This window comes from Mirounga leonina, unplaced genomic scaffold, assembly GCF_011800145.1.
Source record: "Mirounga leonina isolate KUSES-001 unplaced genomic scaffold, KU_Mleo_1.0 Mir_454, whole genome shotgun sequence".
In the NCBI taxonomy this organism is placed as follows: Eukaryota; Metazoa; Chordata; class Mammalia; order Carnivora; family Phocidae; genus Mirounga; species Mirounga leonina.
In genome coordinates this window covers 151,892-172,914 of record NW_023270763.1, presented here as the reverse complement: position 1 = coordinate 172,914, position 21,023 = coordinate 151,892, and the positions used below count along the sequence as shown (strand labels likewise).

At 57.1% G+C, this 21,023-nt stretch overlaps 1 protein-coding gene across 1 annotated transcript in view; it reads right to left on the bottom strand.

Moving 5' to 3' along the window:
* FAM20C (FAM20C golgi associated secretory pathway kinase) overlaps nt 1-21,023 on the bottom strand; it is a 46,419-nt gene that overhangs the window by 5,610 nt on the left and 19,786 nt on the right. The window contains exons 4-5 of the mRNA XM_034988196.1: nt 5,989-6,081; nt 5,140-5,255 (exon numbers count right to left, since the gene is read on the bottom strand). Coding sequence (XP_034844087.1) covers nt 5,140-5,255; nt 5,989-6,081 — 209 coding nt within the window. The remainder of the gene's footprint in view (nt 1-5,139; nt 5,256-5,988; nt 6,082-21,023) is intronic.

Sequence of the window (21,023 nt, the reverse complement as noted above, 5' to 3'; positions counted from 1 at the left end):
GGAGGACACGGGAAGGCGGCCCAGGGGCTCCCACCATCTGGAGGACATGGGAAGGCGGCACAGGGGCTCCCACCGTGCTGCCTGAGCACAGCAAGTCCCCGCTTGGATCACCTGCCTCTCTCCCTCCCTGGACCTCATGATCCCAGAGCCAGTGCTGGAGGACAATCTGGGAAAAGATCCGTCTGTGATGTCGCCTGTGTGTTGACCCAGTTCGTCAGCATCCCACTGATGCACAATATAGCCTCAACCGAGGTGGCAGCTCCACTTTCAGGATGAAAATCTTTATCTGATCTTGTTGGCTGGAGCCCCGGGCTTTGCAGTCTCAGAGCCGAAGCTGGCTTGAGATGGATTCATGCTCAGAGAGAAGGGCATGTTGTGAGTGCACAGCGTTTTCCTCATGGGAGATCCAAATCTGGTTCCTAAAAGAATAGCCAGAGTGGGGCCCAGAAAGCTTCCCAGGGGTGCAAGCTTGGTACGGGGCTTCACCTCCTCATGCCTCAGTGTCCCCACCTGAATGAGGGCCCCAGCAGCACCTGCTCATGGGCTGAGTGTTAAACAAGGTGACCAGGTCGAGTCAGATGTCTGGCAGCGAGTCAGGGGCCAATGCAGAGGAGTGACCATTAGCTCAACCCTGCGCTTGGGCAGGAGTGGGCGAGGGGAAGAAAGAGTGCCAGCCCTTTTCCATCTCAGTGAGGACAATCGAGGTAGTCAGTGGGGGAAAACCTGCCTTCCCTCGCACCCCGGGGCCACCTCCTCCAACACCTGAGACCTCGGGGGGAGATGGGCTGAGGAAGGACCCGGTCTCTGTGGAGCCGGCAAGCATGTGACTCTGCACAAGAACACTCCACCTGTGAGGAGCCTTTCAGGTATCTGCCTGGCAGGAAGCTGAGTCCCAAAGAACAGGACGCTTGCTGTCTTTGTCCAACCTGGATGGCTCTGAAGGGTGGGTGGCCGTTAGGTGGGGCTGGAATGCTGGGGAGCCACCATCACTCAGGAGTGGCCCGAAGACTCCCGGGCCCAGCCTGGGACCCCCTCTAACCCTCCACATGCATTTAAACTGGACGCTGTGTCCACAGTGTGTGGGCAGAGTGTCTGGGCCCACCCAGCCACCCCGGCCCATGTGGCAGGAAAAAGAACCACTTTAAAGATGTGGGTGGGGGCTGAGTGGCTGGGAGGGGGCAGGAGGGGGTTCCCAGAGCTGCTCAGGTTCTGTGTCTAGTTCTGGAGGCGTTTATGCAGGTGGGCCCCCCTTGCGGAAACCCACGGAAGTGTGCACCTTCCAGGACAGATGAGACGTGCCCATAGAAATTTACTGAAACAGTACAAGGACTTCGGTGGGGCTCAGTACAGCTGGGTTCGGGCCCAGCCTGCCTCCGCACTGCTGTGTGGCGGGGGGCACTTAGCTGCTCTCCTGAGAGTGAGTCCACATCCTGACTCCAGTGTCTGTATTGCCTGGGGCCTGCCCCTACCACACAGAAAGACCGCAGCTTGCGTGAGCTCGGCCCACCTCCCAGGGCACCAGTCCTCCCACCAGTGCTGGCCCCGGGCTGGTCTGGGCAGGAGGGCCGTCTCCACCTCACACACGCCCCTCCAGCTCCTGGCTGGCGCCAAGCTCCCCACCGGCTGCTGGGACTTTCCCCTTTTATGACTGACCCCAGACAGAACCACGCAGGCCTCTGGAGGTGGAAGGGATGTCCGCTGTGCGCCTGGCTCTCGAGCAAAGCTCGGCATCTGCAGCAACGTTGCAAGTGGTTGGTTCTAGAAGTGCGGGCCAAGCAGAAAGGCTGCGAATGAGTCTGAACAGACTTTGTTTTCCAGAATGGGGTCACAGGGGGCTCCTGCCACCCGGTTGCTTTAGAGAAAACCACACATCTCTAAGGGCTTTCGGGAAGAGATCCAGCTGACAGAGTGGGGCTGCGTGTCAGAGTTGCAGGTGCAGCTGAGAAGGCCATCAGGAGCCGGGCACCGGGAACGGGGGTCCAGCCGTCTGAGTGGTCGGCACAAGATTCCGGCAATCGTGGCGCCAAATGCAGGCATCACCGCGATCTCCACAGGGCACCGGGAACACGCCAGGGTGGCTGAAAACTCCAGTGCACGGAAGGAACGCTATACCACCAAAGTGGGACAGACACGTGTCTTAACCTGCTTAGACTAGTAACCGACTCCGTCTTTTGTTTATAAAAAAGGAATCCACGAGCCTTCGCCCACCACCTGTGGGACATCAGTCATGGGGTTCTGGACGCTGGTGGCTACATGGCCCCTTCTCTGAGAGCCACCAGCAAGGCTGCCCTGTGCCCCGGCGAGCACCTCCAGACCCAGGGGCGGGCTCCTGAGGGGAGGCCCCTCTGCACCAAGAAAGCGAAACAGAGAAACTTCTGGATCTGTTTGTTTTTCTTGACACTTCAAACCCCAGCTCCTTCCCCTCATTTTGGGCAAGTTGCCAAGTCCCCTCTGTCAGGGGCCCATCAACAGACGACTGGATGAGCAAACCGCAGTGTGTCCATCCAGAGCAACAGGACTCTGATCTAAACAGCAACACGCTGGACACCACACGACCACACGGGTGAATCTCAGGACGGTGCTGTCGAGCGCCAGAAGACAGACAGACAGACAGACAGAAGCACACACCGTGTACCACCCCCACTTGTGCAAAACTATAGAAAAAGCAAAGTAAGCCTCAGAGACAGAACAGATTGCGTCGTCGTGGGGGAGACAGGGCAGGATGGGACCGGGGAGGACGGACCAGGCCACGGTTTCTCTGCTTATCAAAACTCGGGGGGGCGCCTGGGTGGCTCAGATGGTTAAGCGTCTGCCTTCGGCTCAGGTCATGGTCCCAGGGTCCTGGGATCGAGCCCCGCATCGGGCTCCCTGCTCCTTGGGAGCCTGCTTCTCCCTCTGCCTCTCTCTCTCTGTTTGTCATGAATAAATAAATAAAATCTTTAAAAAAAAAAAAAACTCGGGGGACTTTGCACTTGGATACTATTTACGGCATGTCAATCACACCTCCATAGAATCACTTAAAAACGGGGGTGAGGAAACCATCCTCCCCCACACTCCTGCCTAAGAGTCAAACGAGGACCCATCGCAGGTACACAGCAGTGCCTGGCACAGCAGACACTCAGTAGCGCTCGTGTCCCCTTGCTCTGGTAACACTGCCCAGAGCCTTCCCGCCGTGCGACGGGCGCCCCCGTGTGAGACCTCCCTGCGGGCCCCACTGGCAGGAGCTGGCCCACCAAGGGTCTGGGGGCTGCCCAGGCGGGAACGGGCTCGATTCTGCCTGAGGGGGCGTTATCCAGCCTGAGGGGCCACACGCACGATGTGCTCTCAGCAGCGACAGCCGTCTGGCCCCTCTCTGCCGACCCTACGCCAGTGTCTCCGTGGGTTCTGTGAGCCTCAGAACTAGTCCAGGACAGAAATGGAGAGCGTCCACCTAACGTGGAGGGACACTGGCAACCCATAAACTGGGTGGTGGGTGTGAGGGCACAGGCACATTTTATCTTAATTTTTGAACACTGAACTGCTGCAATAAAAACCGCAGAACCAGTTGACAAGGAGCAGCCACACAGCCTGGGTGCCCTGTGGGTGTGGCCCAGCCTGGCCTCCGAGGGGTGGCCGGGAGGCTGGAGGTGCGGGTGCTGGGGGCACCCAGGCTGAGGACAAGAGATCCCGGAGGCCCTGACGGGCAGAGGTGGAGGAGGAGCTCGATGTCTCAGGGGATACAGCAGAGAGCTCAAGAACCCAAGCTTGGGGAGGCAGGTTTCCAGCCTTGGAGAAGAAGGACCTCTCCAGAAGTTCAGGCTGTGCAAACAGGAGCCAATGAGCTCCCCGTCACTGGGGGTGTGCAACCTGCAGCTGCGGACACACTTAGACGAGGCTGACCGAGAGGCCCTCAAAGACCCCTCCCCTTTGGTTTCTGGTCATGGGCTGGACACGCTGCGGGCACAGGGAGTCGGGGCACATCCCTCCTGCCTCTTGGAGGATTTCTGTCCTACTTTCCTTTGATTAACGGGCTCTGAGAGGAGGAGCCCTATAGGATGTGCTGAGCCTCGGATGACAGAAATGAAGCTTCATTAAGTCGTGGGGCTTGACTCTGACAAATCTGTGAAATCTTTTAAGAAAACATGCAGCCTGAACAACCAGCAGAAGCCAGGTCCAGGGGATCTCCAGATGCAGTCAAGCAAGGGCCTTGTGTGGGTTCTAAGTTCATGAACTAACAGAGATGGGCACACGGTGTGGCCACGCATTCCAGCGGACAGGCCCTCACCACTGGGAGGGTCTCTAACCCGGGGTGGGTCCATGCTCATCCCTGCACTCCACTGCTCAGGCATCGCTGGGACACGCCCAAGAACTGCATATAAGGGACAAAATTCCCGTGAGGGAGAAGGTGTTCCCCACGCTCAGGCCGAGCAAGCCTGCTGGCAGCTCAGCGTAGGGCCTGGCTCAAGGGAGGTACCCACAGGGACGGACAGACGGACAGACAGGCGATCATGGAGCCTTGAACACCAGAGTTCAAAGCACCTGGGGCAGGCGGTACGGTCGGTATGACTTACAGTTTATGTCTGCACTTGAGATTAAGGATTTGAAGTCCTAAAGGTTTTCATGAACATCAGCACCTCTCTCTCGACAGCACAGGGCACATGCAGGCCCCCATGCCGAACACTGAGGACCAGGTGGGGCCACCGCTCCACTCGCACTCCAGCTGCAGAGCTGAGGAAGGGGAGGCGGCCCGGTTCCTGTCACTACGTGAGGGTCTTACTGGGGTGTTTCTTAATCTGGGAAAGTTCAGGGAACAGAGGTTTCTCCAGCTGGACCTCCTGGAGGAGACTCTCCAGAGAGGCTGGGAGTTTCCAAAAACAAATTCATTTTGCCTTTTAAAACAAACAAATGGTAGATAAAAAACCTGTATGCCCAGACCAGGGGATCAAGTCAATGATGATAACATGGCCATTTCTGGCACCCTTTTAAAATTATGATGCAGATGCACCCGACGTGGAGTGGGCACCCCGCCTGTAGTCAAGCAGTGGGCTGGATTATACAAGAATTCTTTCCAGTTTCTTTCTTCTATTTTGGAAAGGTAAGCAGGCTTGTGGTGACTGTGTGTGGGAAGCCTGGAGAGGGGGACTCCCAGGTGCAGGTTACCTGGGGAGATGAAGAAGGTCCTCCACAGCTTCTTGTCCCTCGTCACATCCCGGATCTCCTTCGTCATGTTGACCATCCTGCCGGCCACGGGGGGGACCCGGCGGAAGTCCAGGATCCTGGTGGGAAAGTGACAGGGAAAGGGTCTAACCTCTGTACCCTGGCCCGCTCCAGGCTGGCATGGAATGAATACCTCTCTCTCTGCGTTCTGAGGCAGGGTCCTCCACCCCCTGGATTCTGGGAACTGACCCCAGAGCCAGGCCTGTGACTGCCCCTGGAGGGCACAAAGCTCTGGGTGAGCAGGGGGGCTGCTGAGAGGCTCACCCACACGGTCACCCATTACCAACTGCCCAGCTCCCCAGCAGCAAGGGACCATGCGGAGACCACAAAGGAATTCACATTCTGCCTGGCAGAGCTGTCCCAGAAGATGGGTGATGGGGGAGCAGGTGTGGAGACGTGTGTCCCTCGGTCTCACCACGGCCCCAGAGTTTACATCCTGAAACACTCTGCATTAAAATTCCCAGCCCTCATACTCCTTCCCTATCTTTTCTGTTATTCCCAACGGGTCACGTCCACCCTGGTCATGAGCTGCTCTGGAGGATCTCCTGTCTGGCACCGTCCTAGGTGTGGGGCCCACAGCAGGGCATGTCTGTCTGGGTTATAACATCGCCAGGGCGAACACCACCTCTGTGCTGCAGAGGAATGGTTACCAGCACGGGCTGTGGGCTCACCATGCCTCAGTTTCCCCTCTTCTGTACAATGGGGCTAACGACAGGACCCCCTCGGCTGGGTGTTGGGGGGAGGGCTCACCCATACGGCGCTCAGACCTAGGGTGCAGACAGGAGGGCTCACCTGTCCAGGTGGAAGGCAGCGATCTCTGCGTTGTGCCTCTCATAGTCAGAGAAATAAAAGAAGTCAGGGGGTGTCTCCTGCTCCCTCGTTTGCCTAGAGAAAAGGGGATGAAACAAAGGGTTTATCACTGTCAAAACCCTCCGGTGAAAGGGTGCTGGTGGGTTGTACTGGCCGGCAAAAACAGGCTGTCAAACTTCCAAGACTGTTGTGAGCCAGTTGTTAAAGTCATCCTTGAAAATCAGCTCATATAAACATACAACTACGTAAGTTACATTTAAAAAGCAATAAACATTTAATTCTCATCACTTGCCGCTTATTTTATGGCATCCCACTGTTTGCTCCTGAGGCTGCTGACACCTCTTGCCTCTGCAGTGGCAAACAGCATGTATCATGAGGTGATGTGTGTCCCCAACGCCACCTTTAGTGACCTCATGCTGAGAGCTTGACATGGGCCAGTGAGGAAGTATTTGCACCACAGGATGGGCAAACTCTTCCAGTCAGGCTTTTCCCTCACAGAGGAGCTGGCTACTAAACACTGATCAGCCCACCACCAACCAGTCCATAACACCAGCCAAACAGGTTTTCCAGAAGGGCGGATGGCAAAAGGCAGGGAGCCCAGGGAGTGTGGATGACGGAGGTGCTGGGGCAGCAATCACCCTGCAAAGAACGAGATGACTTCCCTGGGGCATGAGCTGGGGACCAAGTTCAGGCTACACAACTGTCCCTCAGCCTGTTTTCAGCCATCTACCAGTCCACCTGCCCAGACAGGGCCCCCCTGCAAGATGCGAGAGAGTCTGGGAAGCTTTCTTGGGGCCACAGGTGGGACACACTTCTGAAGCCTACAGGAGGTGATCCATTTTCCAGTGTCCATCAGGGCACCCGCCGGTGAAGACTGCCTACACCCAATCCAGGACTACTGCCACCAGAGGCTTCTGGCCCCTCTTCTGCTCTGCCCTCCTCTCTCTCTCTCACCCCTGCTGCCTCCACCAAACCTCTCCTAGACCCAGCACCCAGGACACTTCCACCTCTGCACCTTTGCTCATGCTATGCTCTCCACCTGTACTTGCTTCCTCCATCCTTCCCAAGATTGGCCTCAGCCCCCATGGGCTTTCCCTGGCAACCTGGCAAGCCTTCCTTGGCATTAGCCTTCTGCTGAGGAACTTGGTACTGCTACATTAGACCACTGTTTGCAGGGCCTGGGGGCAGGAGTGAAAAGCCAGGTGCCTGCTTTAGAACAGGTGTTCAATAAACAAACGAACTGATGGAGGAAGGGCAGGGAATGGGTGCAAATTGGTCCACAGCCTTGAGCTCTTCCCACCCTCATTTCCTCAATTTCTACCATCATCACCATCATCACCATCACCTCCATCACCATCATCACCATCCTCACTGTCACCGCCATCACCACCATCATCATCATCACCATCATCATCATCACCTTCATCACCATCCTCACCATCATCACCATCCTCACCATCCTCACCATCGCCACCATAACCACTGTCACCACCATCACCACCATCATCACCATCACAATCATCATCATCACCTTCATCGCCATCATCACCATCATCACCATCACCATCATCATCATCACCTTCATCACCATCCTCACCATCATCACCATCCTCACCATCCTCACCATCGCCACCATAACCACTGTCACCACCATCACCACCATCATCACCATCACCATCATCATCATCACCATCATCACCATCCTCACCATCCTCACCATCATCATCACCACCATCACCACCATCACCAACATCATGACCTCCCCCATCAACATCATCACCACCTTCACCACCACCGTCACCACCATCATCACCATCCTCACTGTCACCACCATCACCACCATCATCATCTCATCATCATCTTCATCGCCATCATCACCATCATCACCATCATCACCATCCTCACTGTCACCACCATCACCACCATCACCACCTCCATCACCACCATCATCACCATGTGCTTTGGCTTTATCTGTGATGTTACCTAGTGAGCTTTTCTATTTGCCAACTCTTTGGCTTTTGTTCCCTTCTCCCTCACTCTAGCCCACCCCTCTGATCAGGTCACACATCTGGAAAGCAGGTGGCTCTGAGCCCTGCTACTCCGGGAAGAGCCAAACCGCTTCCTGGAAGCTCTGTGACCAGGTTCCAGAGCAGTTCCTGGTTCCCTCACATCTCCCACCTCAGGGCTTTCCAGGGACCTCTGTCCTCTAGCTGTTCACACAATAGGGCAGCGCTTTCCTCCACCCTGAGGCCATATACAGGCCTTCTGCTTGGCTGTCTCAGCTTGCAAGTGCTCCTCCCCAGAATGACCCTGGAAGTGCAGAGAAGTGGTGATGTTTTGTCTGTGTGCTCAGTGACTATCTCACTCCTGAGAGGCTCTGAGGTGCTCCTGGGACCCCTGTGTTCTTTGTGCTGTCCTCAAGATGTGTGACAGGCTGTGAACAACTTGGGGAAGGGGGCCCACTTAACCTGTCCTGATAAGGGTGGAGCTGGGAACTCAGGAAACGCCCAAAGGGGAGGGGGTCCTGTGGGTGGGAAGGTGGGCTCCAGTGTGGGCCTCCCCACTCATTTGGTTTAGACAGAGTGCCTGTGGGCCAGAGTGAAGGTGCCTAGGTCAGCGCTGTGCAGACCTGGCTCCCCAAGGCCGTGGGCAGGGCTGAGTGAGTGTGTTAGAACTCTGGACCCTCAGCTTCCCCAGCTGTAGAATGGGGATAGTTCTGTGCTCTGGGTGTGGCCAGCTGACCCCAGGTCCTGTCATCAGAGTGGTCAGGACTCACACACACAAGTGCGGAGCTTGAAGTAGGAAGAATGGCTAGAAGAGGCCCAGGACTAACTGGTAAGGGTGCTCAGGAAGGACGAGGCTGGCTCCCTGCTGGTCTTCCTGCTGAAGGTCTGTGCCCAAATCAACAAGGGAACAAGGGGAGTGGAAATCTTCCAGCTGTGCACCACCAGTGACAGAGGGTCCACCTGGCCGGTCACCCATCTGCATGGTCTGGTGACACGACACGAACCATTAGCTTAACTCCTGCAGGATGTCCTGACCAGCCAATCCACGCCTGAGTGGAGCATTCAGGGGGTCTGAGAGCTGGGGGTACTCACTGCAGGGGGTATGTGGGCTCTTCTCAGGGCTGGGCTGCAGAGCAGGGGACAACATGGGGGTGTCTGTGTGGGGAGCAGGGCAGCGCAGGGGGGACTGGGAAGAGATGGGACATGGTTGGTTCCCTCTGTGGGGAGGTCGGCTTGCTTCCTGCCACATCCTGGGTGGCACTGGAGAGCAGAAGGTGCCGCTGTTGACCCAGCCGTTTGAGGAAAACAATTTGGAAAAGTACTGAGCCCACTGCACCCAGCGGGAGACTCAACTCAGTTGAACCCAGTCACCTGGCAGCCTCCCCTTCCTCCAGGTGTCCTGGAGGAAGCTGGGCCCAGCTGCGGAGGGCAGGGGAAGGGCGTGGTCTGCCCGGGGCTCTGGACTTCTTCCTGGGGTGTGGGGCGTGGAAATGTGGAAAGAAGATGCTATCAGACACCCTGGGGTTGGCTCGGCACCCAGAGCCTGTGCCTGCCCTGATGCGGGGTGGGGAGACCAGGCGGCTGGGGACGAGTGTTCCTAGAACACTGTGTACCTGGGAGCACAGCGCCAGCAAGTCGAGGTCCTCTCCTGAGGACTGAGAGGGCCGGGGGCCGGGTGGCAGCCCCTCCCAGGGCCACAGGGCCAGGAGGAGCCTCCTAGTCTGGCCACACACCCCCGGGGGTCACTGCCCCCACACAGGGAGCATTCAGAGCCTGGGAGCCCCCACCCTGACGGCCTCTGAGGTCTGAGCGAGCCCCACCTGGCTTCGGGAAGGCCTGAGCAGTGGGGAAATGGAAAAGCGTACGCTCACTTTCCTCAGAAAACAGCAGCTGAGGAATCAGGCACAAACCATAGGCGAGGACACGGTTTCAGGGAAAGGCTTTGGCAGCAGCGACTGAGGGTCAGGGCAGGGAGACAGGAAGAGCCTGGTGAATTCAGGAGGCCTGGATCCCGGGGAAGGTTTTGGTCCTGCTCTCTAGGAAGGCACCAAAACCTCACAGATAACCGCACTGGGCCCCAAGGCCACGAGAAAGCAGGCAGTGGAGGGCAGCCCCCAGGGGTACACTGAGCACCCCACCACCCTTAAGCCCAGGCCTGCTAAACCCTGGCAAGGGGCTGCTCAGGACCAGTTCTTGGGGCCTCCCTCACTTCCACATTCCCTCTCTCCCTCCTTTCCAGAGCTGACCACGCCCAAACCCCCTTCCTTTAGAGCAACTTCGCTTCGCTGGGAAGGAAGCACAATAAGAGCTGATGATGCATTTTTATACTTGAGTGAGAATGACTACCGTGTTGAACTCTCCTAGGAAATCTATGGTCTGAACTTCCTCAAAGCGCAAAAGGAACTTTGCAGATGTGATTAAGTCAGGGATCTTGAGATGGGGAAATTATCCTGTATTGTCTGGGTGGGGGGTAATGTCATCCCAAGGGTCCTTATAAGAAGGAAGCAGAGGGAGATCTAACAGCTGAAAAACCACAGTGGTGGCTTCGAAGAGAGAGGTTCTGGGAGAGAATCTGTTTCCTCACCTCCTCCAGCTTCTAGAGGCAGGCTGCCTTCCTCTGCAAGGAAGTACACGGTCTCCCAGAGCCTGCAGCAGGGACACAGCCTGCAGGTCCCTTTTAGATTGCTGACCTCCAAAACGGCAGGAGAACACGTTCATGTTGCTCTACGCCACTAACTTTGTGGTGGCCTGCCACAGCAGCCCAGGGAACTCGTCTAGAACCTTTGGCAACCCCAAAGCAGCAGGAAGGACACAGTGATTTAGCACCCTTGGAACGGCTACGAGATCCGGTCTATTTCCGCAGATCTGGTCGTGCCATCACTGCTACATTTATGAGACTTTGAAGAACTGACGCAGAACATTTTGAAAGAAGGTTTTCGCAGAAGCCAAAGAGAGGCAGAACCCTGTAAGTACCACGGGAGTCCCTCCAGGCTCCGATCCTTGTCCCCATTTTAGTGACAAGGAAGTCTGAGGTCGGCAAAGGGGAAAAGGCATGTGCAGAATCACACAGCTAGAAACGGGTTCTTTCTTCAGGGTCCCCCAAGGTCTGGGTTCTAGGACTGCCCAGGGGCCTGGAGCCGGGTCAGGTGCCAGGCCCCTTGGGGACTCAGGGAGGCTGTGTGCAGGCTTATCAGTCTGGCCGCAGGAACAGTCCCCGAGTCCCCAGAGAGGTGCTGGCTCCCAACAGCTGTGATTTCCGCACCCGAACTGGCCCTCAACACAGTGAGACCCCTCCCTTCCTCCTTTACAAGCATGCCCCCCCACCCCCACCCAGTTCCCACTGTCACTATTAACATCTCTATGTTCTTTATGTTGTGGGAAAACAGAAAACTTGTGCTTGGTTAAAAATAGAGGAAATTGGCAGCTTTTTACCGAAGCCTGTGGGGGAAGAAAAGCCAACAGTATGCAGCTCTTACTGTGAGCTAAGCAGTGTATGTGGATTCACTCCCTGCACCTCCATGACAGCCTGTGAAGTGTCCCTGTCCACAGCCAGATCGGAGCCAGTCAGAGGGGTCTCAGCTTGCACGTGGAAGGCCTGATTCAGGGCTGTGCATGTGGGTCCACGGCCCTGCTTCCGCCTCATGGTGCCCCAGAAAGGCTCTGACATGGGAGGCGGGGTGGGGGGTGGGCTGGGCCCCATTCTCTCCACTGACACCTGAGGAAAACAGCTGCTGCCCTGACCCCCACCCTCTGCAGGCTGGCTGGGGGCAGGTGCGCCCACACCTCCCTCGAAGGAGCAGTGTGGCAGGTGAGGCGGCTCAGGGGTGACGCCTCTGGGAGCAGCAAGGTCCTTTCCCTGCTGCGGCACCCGCCGCCATGCCGCCAGGCTTACGGAGAGAGAGGAGGCATGCAGTCCCACGTGGGGGAGCCAAACACCTGCCCGGTCAGTGGGCTCCACATGGCAGGCATGGGGATGAGGCCGATCGAACCAGAGCTAGAACAGAACCTACAGCAAATTGTCAGGTCAGACTCTGGAGGAGGGGCAATTGTGGGCTGCTCGGGGCACAGACAGCTGTCACACAGCCGTTTTGGGCGTTCTAGTCAGAGCTAAGGGCCCCTGGAGATCCCTGAGTGCAGATGGGAAACAGGCCCAGAGAGGAGGGCCACACACAAACCTTCTGCGCATCAGGGAAAAGCACTGCAGGACAGAAGCAGGGAGAAGAGAACCCTTGGGGGGAGCTGCCAGGAAGCCCATCTGCAGATGTCCCTGCGTGCAAAACCCAGAGGAAGACACAGGTGGCCATGTTGGTGCACATGGCAGGCCGCCAGGGCTCCCATGTGCCGGGCCCCCTGCTCACCAGGGCTCCCCACCAACACCCGCACCAGCTGAGGACAGACAGTGTGGCTCCTGGGATGACCCCCCGCCCCAGGAACTTCTGCCTAGGGGGATCCCATCCAGGGCATATCCCATCCAGGGCATGTCCATAAGCACCTCCCACCAGTGTCTGCTACTTGATCACATTGAACAATGCTCCTCACGCCACCCCTGCTCGGCCTGAGGGCACCCCACTGCACTCCAATGGACCCCATTATCACGATGCGCCCACCCCCCCCGCTGCCACCCAAATCCCACTTCTCACCATCTGTCCGTTGTGCCATGAATTTGACAGAGCCTGTGTGTTGATGTCCAGGCCCTTTGCACTTAACTGTTGTCCCTGGAATGCTCTGGCCCTCAACCATCTTCTCTAAAGAACAGACTCAGCCCCACTCACAGGCTGAGGCAGGAGGTAGCCAACCACAGGCGGTGGGACAAATCAGCCTGTCACCTGACCACCTAAGTAGCTTCATCGGGGCGGTCCCATCACCATCTCTGGTTTCTCTGCTTCCCTCCTATAAGGACACAGGAGGCAGCATTCAGGCCCCAGCTGGCTAATCCAGGTGCCCGGGAGCAGGGTCTGATATCCTGGGGACCCTGTTTCCCATTTCCAGGGATAACCTTAGGGAGGCAAAACACCAGATAAGGTGAATGCTTTCCCTTTCCTCCTGAACACACAGCAGATCCCTGACTCACCAAATGAAGGCGCAGAAGCAAAAATTAGCCTTTCTATCCTGGATAATTTTCCCATCACTCACACAGCAGAAAACAACCACCTTGTCATTAAAGAGATATATTAAGCTGTTTAATATCAGGTTTTCGGCTGGCAGATGTTCTAGAAGGGGAGAGAAGGGCCTCTCCCTGGCAGCTACTTCAGCATGACCTTTCAGCCCTTAAGGCCCACTATTTCCTGCTAATTCCGGCCCCATGTGGGTGCGGGGGATCTGTTTGTTTGGTAAAACATGCTCGTTATATTCAAAACCTCTGGCACCTGTTCATCCATCCAGGCTCTCTGGATCTGACCCATGTTGTCTGAGCTGCAGAAGCCTCTGGGGGGCTCTGTGGCTGCAGAGGGGGCACGGCCATCACCCCATTCAGTGCCCGCCGGGCCCATCCGTGCTCACCACACCTGCGGCGTGTGCACGCCAGAGAAACTTCAAGAGTGAGGGCAACAGAAAGGCCCGGAAGAGTGGGCCCCAGTAGACTCGTCATGGGTCTGGGAGACCCTGCATAATGTGCGCCGAGCAGAAGACGCACTCACATGCACTTGGCCCCAGAAAGCACGCCTGTTCCACAAGAATCTGGAGGTGTGATGGTTACGACAAGAACTTCTAGTCCAGTCGTGAAGACAGGAGGGTGCACTGGCCTCTGAGGGACCTGGCGGGGAGGACACCCTGGGAGGTGCAGTGGGAGCAGGGCTCGGTCTCCTGGCTCTGGTCTTTTTTTTTTTTTTTTTAAGATTTTATTTATTTATTTGAGAGAGAGAGAGAATGAGAGACAGAGAGCATGAGAGGGAAGAGGGCAGAAGGGGAAGCAGACCCCCCGCTGAGCAGGGAGCCTGATGCGGGACTCGATCCCGGGACTCCAGGATCATGACCTGAGCCGAAGGCAGTCGCTTAACCAACTGAGCCACCCAGGCGCCCCCGGCTCTGGTCTTGTCTGTACATGAGACACCTGGCTGAGTGCCCAGTTCGAGGAGGTGGCCGAGGGAGGGACCTGCACGTTCACAGGACTTTAACCTGTTGAGATGGCCACCCAGGCCGTGACCATGCCCTCAGCCGACACTGCCTGAGTTGGGGTGCTGTCCGGCAGGGTCCAAGCCGGTCTTGGGGGAGGACGTGGTATGTGCCCAGCAGGCGGGCAGCTCTGGCGAAGGCCTTGGCTCTGGCAAGTGGTGGCCAGTGCATCCTGCTTCTGGTGGGATGTGTTCATTTCCGTGGCTCACACCAGCTTTGGAAACTGCTGCCCGCCACTGAGAGCCGGCGGGTGCAGCCGCTGTGAACACTGTCCCTTGCCACTCTCTCAGGGCCCTCCACGGTGCTGGCGCCGCGGCTGTGCAGGACGGGGGAGGTGGCCTCCAGCCCAGGGACACAGACCTGGCCTGTTGTTGCCATGCTGAGCCACGACGCTGGCCCCAGTGGCCGCCTCTAGAGTGCCACAGACTCTTGGGGTTCCCTGACCTGGGGAGGGGGCCTGAGCCCTCGCAGAGCCAGCCCCTGGCAGAGACCCTTGGCATTGTGCAGGCTGGGGAGTTTTCTGAGCTTGGCTGCTGAGCCCTCCTGTCCAGAAGCCATGGGGCGGGAGACACAAAGCCAAAACAGCGCCCATGGCGGGGCTGCCTACCAACCTGTTTTCTGGTTTTGGCAAAATTTCTCTGATGGCCACGGGCCTCATAACAACCACGGCCGGCGACGGGTTTTCCTCCTGGCATCGTGTTACTGAGGCACACAGCTGCACATGCTCCTGAAGGCGACACTGTGGGCCTCGGCCGCCAGGGCTTCGGCCTTGCCGCCACGCAGGTGACCACGGGAGCCTCCAGACCCGCGGCTCCTGCCCTCCCACAGGTCCTTCAAGGTGAGCCACACAAGAGAAGTCACACATCGGTTTGTCTGGGTAGAAAAATGGCCAATTTAGTGAAAACCAATTTAAAAGCGATTCAAAGTGGGGCGCCTGGGTGGCTCAAACTCTTGATTTCGGCTCAGGTTGTGATCTCAGGGTCATGGGGTCGAGGCCTGTGTTGGGCTCCCTGCTCAGCAGGGAGTCTGCTTGGGACTCCCTCTGCCCCTCTCCCTCTGTGCTTGCAAGTGCACACGTGTGCGCTCTCTCAAATAAATAAATCTTTACCATAAAAAGTGATTCAAAGATGTGTAACTGTAAAGAAAGCCTGAAGTTATTTCCATTTAAAAATATTCGCAATGACTTAGACTTGATTTCAAAAGTAAAGGGGGAAAACAACTCGTTTGAAAGTTTGAGATCCACTGTTTCAAATACCCTTCTGCCAGTTCATCCAGCATTCATGGGGATGAGTAAGGAACGACATTAGATGGGGACAGATGCATCTTCTCCAGCAGCTCTGAAAACACAGCTGTGCACGTCTTTGTGTTTTTAAGGCCCTGTGGTTCACCGTTTTTTAACAGGTGATAACAAGATGAGATGGCACCATGTTCCCGATCCACTAAACCGTGGATTGACCATTCAGCACCAAAGTGACTGCTCTGATGTAGTTTTTCCTCCAGTCAGAAAAACAAACTCATCCAGAGGGTGGGGGCATTCCAGCTCATTCTCCAGGCTTGTTTAAGAAGATCTTCAGTCTGCAAAACTCCCTTTTGGCATGTAAGAAACAGCCAGACTTGAGAGAAGTCCCTGACTTCCATTTGCTTCCCCAGCACAAGGAAAATGAAAATTGTATTTTCCTTCCCTCCTTTTAATCTTCCCTCTCTTTCAAGACAATTAGAATGACGGCCCACACACTGGCAGACACCCCAGAGACCATGAGACTTAACCAGAGAGATTTAACCAGAGAAAAACACAAAAAGACACCCTTGATATTGCTGTTTGGGAGAACACTTTTGGAAAAAATGACTTGCCTTTAAACAAAGGGGATCACCTTTGCCAGAAGCCGCCAGGGACGTGGGTGCCATAGTGAGCCGGGCGGCTGGCCCGAAAGGGCGGGGGAGATGGGTCCAGCCTGGCCGCTCTGAGCACAGACTTCAGCTGCCCCATCTGTACCACGGGGGCAAAGCAGGTGCAGGTGCAGAGAACCACGCTCTCTGAAGGGTTTATGACATTTTTACCATTTATTTGTTTTCTTGCCAGGTTCTCTGCATCTGCTTTGGAATTGTTAATCATTTCCTTTCCTTTTCATTTTGTTAAGCAAAGGAATTCCTAGCTGCCAAGTGAGAGCAGGAGAGGGTGGTTAGCTTCTGTGGGCGGCCTTGGCTGACGGTAAATCGACGGGGTGCTTGGGGAAGCTGGAGTGACCTCAGCTGCTTTGGGACCACAGAGAGTGTGAGCCAGCGTGAACGCCCGCGCTGGGCCACACAGGGCCACACACAGAGCCACGGAGCAACACTCCCTTGGGGCCACGGTGCCAGTGTCATGCAGCTCTGCAGTTGTATGCCCACGGGCAGCGATCCCTGCGCTGAGACTCTGGGTCCCCCTCTGTGGACGCAGTGCCCCTCACGTCCTCCTGGCATCGTGTGTGCTTCTGGGCCCTCCTGTCCAGAAGCCACTCCAGACTACGGAGTCCCCCTCACGTGCTCGTCGGAGCCAGCTCCCGGGGCTTACGGCCTCTTGTAAGGACGTGCTGCCTTCTCCAAGTGGGCAGTGCCAAGCTGTCTTTCCCATGGGCTCTGCTGGCCAGGGGCAGAGCAGGTCCCTGTGTCCTCAAAGTGTGTGTGGGGACACCAGGATCCCAGGGGAAAAGCTTGCAGTGGACCCCAGGGCTCAAAGCTGGGGTTGCTGAGGGAGGAGACCCTTCTCCAAGGCCCCATGTGGTGCTCCTGGCCACAGCCCCCTGCAGATCGAGAGCCCCACTCTGTCCCCAAGTCTGCTTCTCCTGTTGCCTCTTCTCAAGCTTATTAAATCCAACGCCGTTCTTGGTGCGGTGGAACTCAGGGTGGACAGCTGTCTTTCGATGGTGCCGCCAGGCAGATGTGGGCTTCTCTGGGCCGCCGGAGCCCCAGCTGCTTGGCCTCCTCTGGGCTGCGTGTCTTTGAGAGTCTCTCGAAAGTCTGCTTCTGGTTACTTGTTTGTTTTTTAATTAATAAGGTCCATGTTTTTTCTGAGTCTAACCCATGAAGCTGGAGACAGCCCAAGTGTCCTGCAGCTGAGGGCCTACAGGGTAAACGGCCGTATGCAGTGTGGCATCTGCTCATCACCCCCAGAAACGGGAAGCACGCAAGCTGAGTTGCTCCACAGACACACACAGAGGCTCCCCGTGGGATGCGGCACAGCAGTGGAAGAGCCCCCACATGCTCTGACCCTGCCTGCAGGTCGCTCAAGGGACCTGTCCACACCCCACGTCAGGGATCTCCGCCTGCCCCGGATACGGAGCACCAGACCTCTGCACCTCGGGATGCTGTGTGTGCACTGGCCCACAGGGGCCAGGACAGCCTGCTAGGGTCCTGCTCCTTGGAGCGGGGACCACGTGTGGCCCATCTGGTGACCCAGACACCAGGAGCTGCTCTGAGCCCTCAGGAGCTCCATGCACCCCTCACCCGTGGGCTGTGCACATTAAACCCCATCATCAGATTCTTCATCCATCCATTCATTCATTCATTCACTCGTGTGCCTACTACATGGCTAGGGTTGCACCGACAGGGCTGGGGAAAACTAACACCTGAGGCATGCCCCGTGGAGCTCATGGTCTAGAGGAGAGCAGACAACAGGTAAAGCTCCGATCCCTGTCACCATAACTGTGTGTGTGTGTGCCTGTGTGCATGTGGGGGGTGTACTTGGAAGGATCGAACGCTCAGTGGGCACCTCCTGACAACGAGGTGCTTGCTAGTTTTTACCCCCTGAACGCTGGGTCCCTCGGTGTCAAACTGGTGCCCGTCTGGATGGGAGCCTGGTTGCAGCTCCAATAGGAGCCATGGCCCACAGGGACCTAAGCCAACAACCAGCTTCAGGCCAGAGAGAAGCTGGTCCCATATCCTCTGAACCTTGACTGGGGGGACGAGTGCTAGTCTTGGCCTCCCATGTGCCCATGCACACACATACATGCACTCGTGCACACACGCTCTTGCACTGGGCTGCTCTCCATCCCTTGGCTGCCCACCCTAGGGCCCCCTCCACTCACCCCTCTGCAGCCAGCTGGAGAGACCCCTGCTTGGAGCCAGGCCCCAGGGTCTCAGAGCCTCCTGCGGGGCGGAGCGTCCGTAGAAACCTGACTGGTCTCCGTCTGGCACTCAGGCCCCTGGGGGTTCGAGCCATTCCCCAGTGGCCGTCTGTTCCCTGCACCTGCCCCCTGCACCGGGGCAATCAGGCCATTTTTCTAGGGTTTCCGGGACTCAGGGCCCTGGTGGGAGGCTGATGGTGTCAGCTGGCTGCTCTGGGGATGTCCAGCAGGGCTAGGTTGCTCGGAACCCTGGCCTCTGTCCCCCTCACTACCAGCACCCTGGCCCCGGCCTTGCCTGTCCTCACAGGGACATCCTCTACACCTCCGCGCCTCCTGCCCATTGCCCACACTGGCCTGAGAGCTTCCTTAGAAGCACATCGACGGCAGCCATGGCCCGCATCACTGCACAGCTCCCCTGAAGTCCCGCCACGGCCCCCAAGAGCCTGCACAGCCATCCCGTAGGCTCCCCCACACACTCTGGGGTCCAGTCACCCCGAATCGTCCTTCCCCAGTGCCTCTCTTGGCCGACTCCTTCTCATCTGTTGAAGCCCAGATCACGAGATCTGCCCCCTCCTCAGCTTGGCTGAGGAGGCTGCTGCTTGCTGTCTCCCTTGCTTCGTCAGGGCCGGGCCGCTGTGGGTGCATCTGCTCACCATCGTGGGCTCTTCTCCTGCCCCCGGCTGTGGCACTCAGGGAGCCCCACAGGAAATGAGCGGACTGCCCTAAAATCTTGCTTTCTTGTCCAGGTGTTCTTGAGGTTGCCCTGCAGGAGTGCCACACCTCTCCACAGGGTAAAAGCCCCCTTGGCACCTCTCCACAGGGTAAAAGCCCCCTTGGCTCCTGTTACAGGGACGGCAGCGGAGCTGGCCCGTTTGGGGTCCTCACCCATCCCGTCCTTCCCCAGCCTTAGACGGGACCACAGGTAGACCATCGCTGGAACGTTCTGCCCTAGACCTTCCCCTGTCTGGTTCTCACCTTGCTGTTCAGACCTCAGCATACATGCCACCTTCTGACACGTGGCCGGGAGCAGGGTCTGCGTGTTAGTAGGTGCTTTCCCAGTACCTGGGGGAGGAATCCGCAAGCACCAGTGGAAAGGCCTGTCGCTAAAGCATCTCTGCTGTGTTGCTCAGATGTACCCTCTGAAATGTTATGCGTCTACTGACTCCTCCCTAAAAGTTAAGCTCTCTGCCAGGCTGGGCCTTACTCCTCTTGTCCAGTGGCCTGCAGTTGGCACCAAGGAGTTAGTCTGGAGACTGTGCCAGGCCAGTGGGGATGCAGGAGAACGATGAACTCATCACTGGGCCTTAGAAAAGCTCAGCGCAGCAGCAGCAGCAGGGACACGGGGTTCCGGCAGCTTCTTGTTAAGTGGGTCAAGTCTGACCAAGGATGCTGGCCTGGCTCCCTATGGGGGAGGATGCTGGAGCTCCTGGAAGCCAGTCAGAACGAGGGTGGAAAGCGGGCTTGGAGACGGGCCCGAGCTGAGCATGGACACAAAGCGGTCCTTGTTCACCTCTGGTCAGGCCCAGGGCTCTGCTGGCTCTGGCTCCACACCCAGTGACTGGCTATTGGGCAATCAGTTTGCCTTTGGGGCCTGGGTCAGGGTACCAGTGGAGACAAAACATGAATTATTTACCAGCAGAATGACAAATCCTTGAAACTCCTGACTGCTCACTCACTGGTTCTCAAAATCTTTTTATTTCCCTAAGCCTTAGTATGTAGGGCATGTGCCTAGAACTCCTCCTGCGCCCAGGAAGAACTCCTATTCACCCTGCCAGACCCAGCTCAAAGGTCTTCTTTAAGGTTGTTTGGCAGGCAAGACTCCTTCTTTCCTGCCCTCCCACCTTGTATGGCCTCGACATGTGGTCTTGCCTGGGTCTGTGCCCAGGTCCGTCACCCCTGGGAGCTGTTTCAGCTCTGTACCGGGCGCCCAGCACAATGAGCACAGGACAGGACAAGACCACAGGTTCTCATACGATCAGCGAATCCTTCTTAGGATCATCTCTTTTCAGAGCCTCACTTGGTGCCCACACAGCCTGGTGCCCACCCTCAGGCCTCTGGGATCGGAATATGTTCAATGCCAGCAGGGTCTCAGCTGCCTACCAGAGCCCTCCTGGTTCACTTCTGGGCCTCGGGACAGCAGTGTTCATGGAGGAAGACGGCCCCCCGAGCAGGGTGCCTGTCTGGGAGTCAAGCCCCTAGTGGGACATGGGTCATGCTGGAGGCCTGAAGGTCAATGGTTGGTTAGTGGTCTCCAGCGCATGGCCCCCCGCGTGGCCCCAGCACCCCCGGGAAAGTCAATGCTAAGTTCCAGAGTCTCCCAGCTGAACCTGCTTGCCCCACGAGGGACGCACCAGCCCCACGTCCCCTTGGGCCCTCAGCTCGTTGGGGAGGCACCTGGCTTGCAGCCCAGAGCAGTGCCTGGGTCACGGGGAGGGGGCCCTGCTCTCCTCATGGTACACACTCTGCCTGATGGACCACACTTGGTCAGTGCATGAGGGAGGCTGGGGTTTCTGCATTTAGAAATATCGTCTCGGCCTGCACATTTTTCTACAGCTGCCTCTGTGTGTGCATCTCAGCTGCTAGGAATTCCTGGGCCCCAAACAGCTGTTTGCAGATGGTTTCTCTCTCTCTCTCTCTCTCTCTCTCACACACACACACACACACACGTTTTTGTTCTTTGCAAGAGGAAACAAATGCAGATGGCCAGTTTGCAGGTTCTGCAGCATGCACAGAACATGAGGCTGAGCTGCAGCCCGGCCACTGGGCCAACGCTTGGGCCGGCGGAAAACAGGGAAAT